Source organism: Manacus vitellinus, unplaced genomic scaffold, assembly GCF_001715985.3.
Source record: "Manacus vitellinus isolate BGI_N305 unplaced genomic scaffold, ASM171598v3 scaffold_52_pilon, whole genome shotgun sequence".
NCBI lineage: Eukaryota > Metazoa > Chordata > Aves > Passeriformes > Pipridae > Manacus > Manacus vitellinus.
Genome location: NW_021940628.1, coordinates 1433609 through 1445540, shown reverse-complemented (window position 1 = coordinate 1445540; position 11932 = coordinate 1433609). Strand labels below are relative to the sequence as shown.

The following is an 11932-nucleotide window of genomic DNA, read 5'->3' as shown; positions in this document are numbered from 1 at the left end:
TCCCGGTGGAGGCCCGAGGGCCGCTCCGTGCCCGGCTCCCCCTCGCCCGGGGGGCTGTCGGGAGCTGAGTCACCGCCGGTCCTTCCCCCGCTCGGAACCGGAGGCGGGGGCAGCGGCATCCCCGCTAGGACGGGGGCGAGTCCCGGCCCTGCCGTGCTCTGCCCCGGGGCACAGACAAGGGGCTGCTCTGGGACGGTTTATCTTTAAGGTGACTCTGTAAAATCGCCCCTAAAAGGTTGATGAACAGCCAGAGCTGGCGTTGGGATGTTCTCAGCCCGAGCTGCGCAAGGGGAGGGTTAAGAGCTTTAGAACAGCCCGAGGTTCAGCAGTTCCTCGCCTTAATGTCTTGTGGGTAGAGATCCCTTCCTGAGAAATGAGGCAGAGAAAGCCCATATGGAACAATAATGCCATCGGTGTAATTATTTGCCTCTGCCCCTGGAGGGTGGAATGATTTCCAGGTGGTGGGATCTGGGCTGTTGCCCCCACAGCTCTCCCAGCATTGCTGCTGTGCCCACATCTCTCAGTGTTCCTGACTGAGAGACCTGAAGAAACATGGAAATTCAGTAAACTTGTTAGCTCAAACCACATCTTAGGATTTGATGTGCAGGTATTGTGGTAAAAAAAAACCCAATATTTTTACAGCTGCAGAGGCCAAAGCTCTTTATTTGTGAAGGCAAAGAAGTACCAGTGGGTGACATGGGCACAGGGCAGTTGTGGTGCAGGTTGTGGCTTCATAAAAGTCAGTTTGTGCTGATGCTACCCTGTGAGTGGCACCCAAATTGTGTGTCTGTACCAGCTTGGCTGGAGGTCTCAGTGGTGGTTTTCGTTGCCACCAGCAAGGATTCACTTGGATGACACAGCTGGAAAATTCCAGAGCTCATTCCTGAGCTTCCCCATTGCCTGCTTATCAAAGGACTTGTGCAGACAGTATAAAGGGCTCCAGAACAGCAAGCCAAAGCTGATTTTTTTCAAGGTGGTTTGTTTGCTTTGGGCTCAAACAGTCATCTTTAACCCCTTTATTTTCATCTTCCCTTTGAAAAAGGAAAAGGAGCTCTGGGTAAAACATGTCGTGGATCAGAGAGGGCGAGCTGACCATCATAGAGAGGTTCTGTGCCAACATCATTAAGGTAAGGGATGGGTAAGGAACTGTCTCTGGAAAGGGAGCACTGCTGGCAAGGGTGCACTTAATGCTGGCAGGGGATGTACATCCCTGAACAGCATTGCAGGGTGGGAGATTATTTAAGCTTAGTCTTGAGAAAGAGCAAGGCTGTAGGCAGAGCTTGCCAATAATGAGCTTACACTCCCAGCCTTCCATGCTGTGTGCCCTTGCTGATGAAGGCAGGGCGTGGGAAGGAGGGAGAGAAAAGAGATGGTTGGATTGGGAGCCTTCAGAAATGAAGCTGAGTTTCTCTGGATTAGAATAGTAACTCACCAGTTCTAGGAAAATTCTGTCCTTGGTCAGCAGAGGCTTGAGGCTGGTGGTGCTGCCCTTCAGACCCAGTGAGGTCAGTGGAAAGGAATAGTCCTCTTTGTGGAGGGAAGTCTTATGACCTTCTTTTTGTTTTCTCTGAAGTTAACTGTGAAAAGAAAAGGCCCTTGAAGTATAAAAAAACGCAGCAGAAAACTGTGTGCACCCTCCCCTGTGGCTGCAGAGAGGTTGCTGTGGCAGCACTGCTCTCCTGAGTACTGCAGTCCTCTCATGTGAGAGAAACAGGGAGGGCAAATTTGCTTTTTAGTTTAGGCAATTGTCAATACTGACATATTTTTTGGAGACCCCATGCTGGGGTTGCCAAAGAGGAGATGAACACCTTACTCATTCCAGCTGCAGATTTCATACCCTTGCACTCCTACAAACAGGCAGTGCTGCCAGGACCAGTGAGGCTGAACTCTCTGTGGCTGAGATGCCTGTTCCCCTTCAGGTCTGTTGTGTTTCTCCTTGTTTTCCAGGCAGGTCCAATGCCCAAGCACGTCGCCTTCATCATGGATGGCAACCGCCGCTACGCCCAGAAGTGTCACGTGGAGAGACAGCAGGGACACTCAGAAGGCTTTGATAAGCTGGCACAGGTGGGAAGGGTGTTTGCTGCCTTGCTGTGGTGCAGGTTTGAGCTGTGTTTGCAGCTGGACTGGTGTCTTGTGTTCCTTCTCTTCACTGGAGTCAGTGCTTGGAGGTACCTCCAGAGTCACTCCTGGGCTTGCAGCTTATATTTGTCATCAGGATTCACAGCTTCAGCTCCTCTCTCTTTGTTGTCTTGCAGAGTCATTCTATTCAGCTGTTTTCCCCTCAGTTTTATACTCAGTTAAAATATTTACCTTACAGATCCTGAAGCTTTTATTTCTGTGAAACAGGTTGGAAGAGGTTTTGAAAGGTACAGTACTACAAAATTTATAACATTACCTACAAGAGGTACTTTCCCTGGCTGGATTAGTCCCATATCTGTGGTGGATTCTCACCCTCAGGGAGTGCTGTTTTCCTTCTGTTCTTTAAAATGAACCTGAATTTCACATCTAGTGGGTTTCATTGTCAGCTCTTGATGGTTGTTTCTTTTGATCCAGTCTTGGCATCACGGGAACCAACAGGAGAGTTTTACACTGGAAAAGCTGAATCTTGTTGGCCTCTCTGATTGTCTCAGTCTGTTTATCTGACTTCTGTTTTTCTGTTATGTTTTGTCTTCTTGCAGACACTACGGTGGTGCTTAAATCTGGGCATTCAGGAGGTGACTGTTTATGCCTTTAGCATTGAGAACTTCAAACGCTCCAAGGAGGAGGTGGATGGACTGATGGACCTGGCAAGACAGAAGTTCAGTCGCCTCCTGGAAGAACAGTAAGAGTCCTCCCATGTCTGTCTGTATCCCACAGGGTGCAACTGAAGCAGAACGTGATGAAGAGATGTTTACAGGGATGTTACAAGTTGTGGAAATGGATTAAATGAAGGAAAACCTTCTCCACCTCCAGTTAGAGATTTGTCCAGAGGGGCTCTGCCTGCCTGGATGGGATGTAGAGCTCCTGTGCATCACAGTCCCCCCCACCACACCAGATTTGTGTCAACAGTCCCATCCAAACCATGGGGACAGGACAGCATTCAGATAAGCAGGAGCTTCTGATTGTGCTGATTTAGTACCAGAGTGCCAGATGCCTTGTTTTCATTAAGTATCAAAGCGTTGTCTTAATTTTTGATTAGTTAGAGGTGCCTGGAGTCTGTGTTAGTATTCTAAGCTTCCATATGGATTTTTATAACTTTTAGGTAGGGGTGCCTAATCCGTGATCATTTCCTAGGCCTCTGGTTATGTCTGTGCCTCAGGAACTTGTATGGGAAATGAGCAGTTTCCCCCTATGGAATGGTTTGGGATCATCAAATCCAAGCCAGGATTTGCACACCTGAAAAACATTTGGTGGTTTTGCCTTTCTCTAATTCTCAGTTTTACTGAAGCTGCTGCTGGATGTAGCACAGGGCAGATGTGGCACTTGTGCAGTAGAGACTGCCCTGTTTTCTGTGGTCCTCACTCTCGTTGTTGGGTGTAGGGAGAACCTGAAGAAGCACGGGGTGTGTATCCGTGTCCTCGGGGACCTGCCACTCCTGCCCGTGGATATTCAGGAGCTGATTGCCCAGGCTGTGCTGGCAACCAGGAACTACAACAAGTAAGTAACACTCAGTTTAAATTGCTGATACCTCACGTCTTCCCTCTTCTTCCTGAAGGCTGAGACTTGGCAGACGCGCTACGCCTCTTTTTTCATCTTTGTCCTACAGTCACACATAACTGTCACCTGCTGGACCTTCCTTGGATTAGCCTTTCACATCTTTTCCTCTTTTCAGATGCTTTCTAAATGTCTGCTTTGCATACACATCAAGACATGAGATCAGCAATGCTGTGAGGGAGATGGCCTGGGGGGTGGAACAAGGACTGCTCGAACCCAGGTAACTCTTGGCTTTCTCTGTGAGGCTTCCTGGGTGAATCCTGCCTGTCTTGCCATCTACACTGCATGGGCAACCTCTCAGAAGCCAAGTGGCTTTTAGCTATATCTCATTAAACCAGTAGGACTGGAACAAATGACTTAAAGTTACTATGCAATGTTTGGTTTTTATTATTTCAGTTGCCATGGGGATAGATACACAACCAAGACAGACAAGAAATTGGGTCTGTGTCTTAAGTTAGTTCAAATGTGAAGGCAGATTTTATGTCACAACAATTGGCTGCTTGGCTGACAGTCTTAGCTATGAGGTCAAACAACAGATGAATCATGAATACTGCACTGTTCCTCCACCCTGAAGGAGATGGAGTAGTTACACTCTGCTCCAGCTGGAAATCCTCACAGTCTGGTTCCACCTCTGTGTTATGTTTCAAAGAGAATGGAGGGGGATGCTCTGGGGGGGCTGAAGGAGCATTTGGAGTAGCCTGTGGAGCAGCCAGCAGTGTCCATCAGAAGCAAGCTGATGACCAGCTGTGGTTCAGCTCCACCACCCAGTTTTAACCTGCGGTCCTGTGCTTATGTAAAATCCCTCAGCAATTCTGATTTAGTAGTGCCAGGATAATAAATTAATAAAATATGTCTGTCTTTTAGTGATGTGTCAGAATCCTTGCTCGATAAGTGTCTGTACACCAACAACTCCCCCGACCCAGACCTCCTGATCCGGACCTCGGGAGAGGTTCGCTTGAGTGATTTCTTGCTGTGGCAGGTAAAGTCCTTCTTTTCTCTTTGAAATATTCCATCTCTACCTCAAAGAGTGCTAGTGTTCTACTGACTGCAGGTGTGAGCTGACATGAGGGCTCTGAAATTCTCTCTGCCAAGGATTAGGCAATTTCTTGCATGGGCTGAGTGCTGGGGCACCTCTGAGGAATCTGTTTCTTGCCTAAAACAACTTGCAGCACAAATCTGAAATTGTATCATCCTGAAAACACTTAATAATGAATCACAAATCAGCCTAGGTGGCAGCAGTCAAGGAAATCCTGAACTGCTCCTCATCCTTTTGCTCCTCTCCTCACGTTTAGGTAATTCCTCATTTGAGTGGTAAATTCCTGGCTTTGATTAATTTAACCTGGCAATATGTTTCCTGGGATGAGGAAGTCCCAGGAAGGATTTATAGATTCCTGGGAGAGGTGTTTGTCATGTGTCAGCTGGAGGTGTAGCCCTGTAATGTACATCTAATGTACATGCCTGACTTGTCGCAGTTTCAGGAGTCTATTTGACTTCCTTGATAAAACAAGATGCCACAAGACAGGTTCTGAGGGTGGCAAAGCCAAATCAGCATGACTGGGCTGCTAAGCTAAAACACAATAAGCTCCTAATGCATAAAAAGTTCATGTATTAGCAGTTAAAATACCCAAAGCTGCTTCCATTTCACTCTCTCCTGTGCCAGGCAGTGTTGACCTGCTTGTAGATTGAGTCAAGCTGCTTCACTTAAAGCTCACATGTTGTTTTGCATACACAGTTTGGAGCCAAAACCCAATTGCCTTTAAGCAACCACATCAAATGTTCCCATTCCAAATTATTTAATTGGCAAGTTCTCAGAAGCTCTCAGGCCTGAGTTGTGGTTACCTACCAAGGCATCCCCCTCTCCTCCCTCCAATTTTGAGCACACCTGTACCTTGGATGGGTGTCAGTGCTATGAAATAACACTTTGCTTGCTCCTGTCAGTGGTACAGGAGTCCTTTTAAGTGTTAGATTTTTTGCTAATGGCCAGGGGAACACATTTACCTGAACTTTTGAGGAGCCTGATGGCAAAAACAGGCTTTAACCTGAAAGAGTTTTTTGTTCATCTAGAGGGTATCTTCAGTGCACCACAACTCTTGGCTTCATTGAGTAGTTTAAATGCCATGAGTGGGCAGTAAGGAGTATCACCACATGTCATTTGAAGAATGGCTTAAATGTCATGTCCTGATCCTCAGTTCAGCTATTACTCCCTTAGACTTTGGTACCCCAGTGTTGCTATTTTAGTTTTTTTATAAGTCTGTGATGCTTAAGCTATTAAAAATACCTCTGTGAAGACCAACACAGCATTAGAAAGAATTCTGATGTCTTTGCAGGAGTGGATGACTAGTGTCCCAGCATTAAAAAGTACTTAGAAAGACTCTGCATTGTGCAATTTCAAACTCTCCTGGCTGGTACTTATTTAAGTAGAATCTGATAACATAGCTTAGGTAAAACCTTTGTGGGGAAACTGGCATAGTTTGCCCAGCAGAGCTGCATCTTGATGACTTTTTACCCTTGCTCCATGATTGAATTGTTGGTGATCTTGCTTTCTGCAGACATCCCATTCATGCCTGGTGTTTCAGTCAGTCTTGTGGCCAGAATATTCCTTTTGGAACCTGTGTGAGGCAATCCTTCGGTTCCAGATGAACTACGGTGCTTTACAGGTAAGGGAGCCCCAGGGAGGTAAAGCCCAACACCAAGTGCTACCTGCACAGCTGGAGATCAGGTGAGAGGGTGCAAAGTGGGAGCAGGAATTGTTAGTTAAGATCCTGTTGCAGTAGCAGCTCGTGCCAGATGTGTTGCTTCTCCTATTGTACCCATGTGGCTTGTTACAACATCTTAGTGTGTGGCCAGACTCCTCTGCTTTCAGCAATACCCAAAATGTCTAAAGCCACCACTGTCTCTGTTACTCGTTGCTCATTCCCCCAGCTGGAATATCTGTCCCAGAACTCACACAAGAAGTAAGGACTCCTGATCTGCTACAGGGTGAAAACAACCAGTTTGACTCAAACACTTCGTCAGTGGCTTAAGCAAAGACTGCTGAGCTCACACTGGCATGAGCAGGGAGAATTTCCATGCTCTTCCTCTAACCCCCACATTGTTTTGAGGGTTGTAATGAGTGGGTTTAGTTTCCTTTCTGGGAGCTGAAGTGGGGCTGCCTGAGCTGTGAGTCTGTGGACAAGTGTCCTCTTTCTGGTGGGTCCAGATGTACCTGCTGAAGGGATTGTTCCTCTCCTCTTAGATCTGTTGTTGTGAGCTCTCCCTGACCTGGTTCAGATAAATCTGGCCAACTAAATAGTGACTTAGTAATCTGGCTATTTTTAAGCAAAGCAAGTGTGGGAGCTGGAGCACTTGATAAGGAAGTTTGGGGGCAGCAGCTTGTAGAACAGAGATAGCAGTAATTGGCAGGAGGAGGACCTTGGGGTGGTGACTCTTAACCTCCACCATATCTGGTTGCTGAGTGTGTCTGTTCCTTAGTTATTTGGGTCCTCTTTTTAAAACAGGCATTATATTGCCCTTTTCTACCTTCAAGGACCTTGCTCACCTCTGAGAGTTGTCAAAGAGATTACAGCCAGTCGTGGTTATGGCTGAATTTAATCAGGTGCAGTCAGTCTGGCAGCATCCAAACTCTCCACGTCCTTAACCTCTTTTATTCCTATTCCTGGACCAAGTTTGCCCTTTTCCCACCAGCAGTTCATTGTATTAGTACAACTAATGGCAGTTCACCTTCTGCATGAAGAAGGAAGCAAAAAAGGCAGTAGTGTTTGTCATTGCCATGAGCTTGGCCTCTGTCTGGAACAGTAAGGTCACTGTTCTGACTTTGCTCCTGGTGCTGGTTTCTGACTGGTAACAAATGCTGCTTCTGTTCCCAGCTATTCTCATCTTTTCTTAGTTCTGGTTTGTGGCTGGATGTGCTCATGCCATGCTATTATCAAGGTTTCTTATTGTCCAGATTTGTTCTCTGGTCAGTTTTCTCCCTGTAAGACCCACTTTGCAGTATCTGAAGCTGCAAGGTTTCAAATAAGACCTCACAGTTGTGCAAAGGAAGGATTTCTCCCTCAGAGGAACTGCTGAGATTTAGAAGCTGGATTTTTTTTTTTTTTTAATTTAGAATAGGTGATCTTGAAAGTCAAAAGTACCTAGATCTCATGAAACAAATTCCCTTGGTGGAAGGGTTACTGTCAGTGAGGCTGGTGGAGCCAGGGGGTGACTTGCTGAGAAGCCAGGATATATTCCAGCAGCTGTGACTGCTTTGGGAATGTGCTGCTGCATTTGGGATGCACGAGGCAGTTTGGGTGTAGATGGGCAACTGGATGGAAGGGGGTGACAAAATACATTAAAAAACTTGAAGAGGAAGTATTTGATAAAAGATTTCCTTCTTCCATTGACTCAAACAACATCACAATTAATGGCTGCCATCCTAATTTTCCAGTTACCCTGCTGCTCAACAGGTAGTCCCAGGATCAGCTAGAACCTGCTTTTGGTGCCTGGTAGATCTAGGGAGAGAATGCAGAATTCATTCTCTGCCCAGCCTGCCCCGTGCAGGGGTCAGGCCCAGTCTTTTCTGGTGAATAAACAGAATTTCACTTTGAGGGTTGAAGGCTTCTGCTGAACAGGCTGATGGTCCCTGCCTTTCACATCAGCAGGGCCACAGCCCTGGAGTGCATCCACTCAGTGGGGTTTCTGTGGCTGGGAATATTTCTGCTCTCATTCCCAGCACAACAAAAGCTAATTTCCAGTGCCAGAGCATAGGCTGACTTGGGCTCAGGGAAAGTGTGGGGAAGAGTGAGTCAGGCTCTCATTAGAGTAATTATTTCTCCTTGCTTGTTTGAAACACCAGCACTCCCTAAGTGTGTGTGTGTGTGTGTGTGTCAGGTTATGTCACAGTGACCAGTTTAACTGTTTTTAAAAATAGAAGCTTAATGGTCCTGCGTGCTGCTGATGTGTTTTTGTTGTTGGAGGCTGCAGGCCAGGGCATGTGCAATAAGGAGAAATCTGAAAGTGATCTTCTCCAACAAAAGATTTCAAATACTTGAAGGGTAGGCAAGGATGGCTCCTGCCTTTGCCTTATTCCTGCCCATCCTGCTGTGTCTCAAGCCAGTACATTAGTAGATCACAGGCATTTGGGAATGCTGAGCCCATTCCTGCTTTTGTTCTGAAGCTGATTAGCTCAATACCTGATCATCTGCTCAAAGAATTGCCCTATAAATCATTGTTCTGAATCCCCTAAAACCTTTCAGCTGCCAGGGGAACAGGATCAAAGATGCTGCAATGACACTGGTGAGAACAGCAGTGTGCACGTCTGGGCTTTAAATGTTCTCTTCTAGCTGCTCCTCTGATTCCAATATCTGAGGGTTTTCCACAATGTGTTGTGACCTTTATCTATTTTAACTAAGTGTGAGCAGAGCTGTGTCTTGGGGAAAGGTCCAGAAGGATATCCCTGTATTTTTCATAGCCAATCAAGCAGGCAGCCTCAAAGTGGAGGAGGCAGTCCCAGAGCCACCCTTCATTTAACCTGCAGGTTGATGGGCAAGCAGAGCCTGTGCTGCCTCACACCTGTGCCACAGGTGAGCTGAGAGGCCTGGTAAGGTGCTAACACTGCCCTGCTTTTCACTCCAGAAGGCCAGAGACTCCTACATGGAGGAGAGGAGGCGACAGCAGATGGAAAGGGATCAGGATTATGTGACAAGGAAGCTGCAGCAGGAAGGGTGTGCGTCCCACGGAGACTCCCGGCGCCGACGGACTCTGCTGCAGAAATGCACGGCCATGCGGGAGGAGAGGATCCAGGGCTTCCTGCAGGCACTGGAGCACAAGAGAGCAGACTTCTTTGAGAGATTGTGTACGGTGTCTGCATGACACAGGGGCTGGGTTACCTCAGGAAGACAACTTTTAGAGGGAGCAGCTGCTGCCCAGAGGAGCTGGCTCGCTGTGGCCCTGCAGCGGGGGTGTGAGGCTGCTCTAGGACTTGCCATCCCTGCTGGCCCTGCAGGGACAGGGACTGTGACCCTCTCTAGTGCTGTGAATGCTGCTGAGGAAGGTGATGCCGTCCTGTCTCACCTCCCTGCCACGATGGCAGACAATACCTGCACCCTCGGTGACAAGAAGTTAAACTGCAATGAGCCTCCAGTTCTGTTTGACTCCTCGTGAATTGGCCCAGCCAAACCAATTCAGTCCCATTAAATCAGTCCTGGGCTTGAATTCTTTCCATGGCTTTGCAGTAGGGAATCTTCTGTTGAGATTTCCTCTGCTGTCCCATCAGGGGGGCCTTGCTTTCTGGCAGGGAGAGGGTTATTCCTGGTGTCAGGGACATTCCCCACTGCCTGCTTTGGGATAGCATCTTGTCTTTTCCCCACCTGACTCTGCTGGGTTGCATAGATCTGCTCTTGGCTTCCAAAGAGCTAAAGAAGGTGTTGCCAGCCTTGCTGTGAAGAAAAAAACACTCCAAAGCTTCACCAGGTCCTGTGATCCATCTGAGCAGTGTGGGGAAAACTCAAGTGCAGAAGATGCTGGTGTTGGACCAAACTGACCTTGGGAAAGGCTTCGAGCAGGCAAGGAAAAAGGATTGGTTGGGAATTAACCTCATGGCTTAGAAGGGAAAAGAAGTTAGCTAAACCCAGGTGATGGCTACAGTATGCCAAATCCCTCTGAGCCCTCTCCAGAGACGAGTTCCAGGGAATATGGGTGGGCTTAATTCAGGAATACAGTAGCCAAACCCAACCTGACCCCAGCCAAAATGGTTCAGAAGGGCTATTTGGCTGATTTTAGCAGGAGTGGCCGGAGCAGCTGTGGAGTGTTGTTTGTTCTCAGTTTTCCATTGGCAGGGAGCTGGACAAGCTGATTTCCAAGATTGTTTCCATCTCTAATTTCTCCTGGTTTCCGTCCCCATGGTCAAAATAAGTGAAAATGTCTGGATTTTTTGTTGTTGTTGTTGTTCCTGATGCACACACAGGTGCAGCAGTACCAGCTATTGCTGGGTTTAAAGTGTTTCTTTTTACCTCCAGGTGAAAACTAGAAAATGCAGGTTTAAAAGACTTGTAAGTGCTGCAGAGTGAGCACTTGGCATGTGATTGTGAAGAGGATAACTGCGTTGTCAAATGAGGAATAAAGCGTATTCATACCAAAGTTATTTTAAAAAATGAGCTGAATGTTTAAAAGTACATAGAGCTGCTTATTCTAAGGTGTGATGAAGTTGGCATCCAGGTCTAATATAATAATATTTAACCTGTGACAGGCTCCTCATGTGATTCCTGTTAGCCTGGGAATGATTTGAAGGTTCTTTTTACAGTGTAGTGTGAGCAGTTTGATGGTGCTCCAAAGCTTGGCCGAGTAAAGCTGCACATGCAGGTACCACCTCTTGTGTAAGTAGCAAACAGAATTTGGATAAAGATATGCTGAGATGATGGGAGCTGTTGATTTTTAAACTTCTTTTGCTGTATTTTCTCCACATTTCAGGAAACTCTGGGAATAATGCGCTCTCCACGAGATGGAACACTGCCCAGTCTGCTTTGCCTGGCTGATGGGGAGGTTCTTCTACCCAAAAAATGTATTTTTGCCTTTAAAAAAAAACCAAAACCTTTTCCATTGTGTTATGATTCTACAGGTGACCAAAGCCACAGTGGTGGCTTTCCACAAAGTACTGTTGCAGGTGTGGTAAGTGAAGGATCTGGTTTACAAAAGGTTCGTAGGGGAAGTTTTAATAATCCCTTTTATAAAAGGCATTGCTGGAGTAGGGGAGGAGGAAAAGTCCTTCAAGCAGTGGCAGAAGGTTTGTATTACCTGAGTTTGTATATCCTACTGCATCAGTTATTCCAGTAAATATAATTCCAGTTATGTCCCCTGTAAGCCTGCCTTTATTAGATAGGGTGGGCATAAGTTACCCAGGCAAACTTGGGAGTTTCAGGAGTCCATTTTCCAGTGAATCTGTGGGAACAGAGCCACAGGCTTCTGTCAGTGAGAACTGAACTTCCATAATTCGTGTTTATGGGGTGAGGATGAAAAAAATCAGCACGGCTGGAAAGAAGTGCGGTCAAGGCCTGAAAAAGCCTGGGGAAGGGAGCTGGGGGAGGAAGGCTGTTCCTTGGGGTGTTTTTTGGGATGAGGTTCAATTAAAAAGCAGTTTGGGGCACAACGAAGTCGTGATGAAGATCCTTAGATGTGAAGGACGTGGGCTGTGGCCCTGCCAGGTGAGAGGAATGTCCCCTCCTGGGAGCAGCCAACTCCCTGGAGCCGCCTGGCACCACCATCC

The 11932-nt window shown here is 47.1% G+C and overlaps 1 protein-coding gene across 2 annotated transcripts; it reads left to right on the top strand.

The window, feature by feature from the left end:
- The first annotated feature begins 995 nt into the window (after window positions 1-995).
- DHDDS (dehydrodolichyl diphosphate synthase subunit) lies at window positions 996-11925 on the top strand. 2 transcript variants are annotated; one of them, XR_001921784.2, is made up of 9 exons: window positions 996-1127; window positions 1948-2064; window positions 2679-2821; window positions 3520-3636; window positions 3812-3913; window positions 4558-4672; window positions 6243-6350; window positions 9307-11031; window positions 11140-11925. XR_001921784.2 is itself a non-coding variant. In XM_008920539.3 (8 exons), exons 1-8 carry the CDS (start codon window positions 1065-1067, stop codon window positions 9541-9543), a joined length of 1002 nt encoding a protein of 333 aa, XP_008918787.1. In that variant the 5' UTR covers window positions 996-1064; the 3' UTR covers window positions 9544-11925. The 2 variants fall into 2 exon arrangements, 1 of the variants encoding a protein (XP_008918787.1); XM_008920539.3 differs by having other exon boundaries at window positions 9307-11925.
- Window positions 11926-11932: the final 7 nt, after the last annotated feature.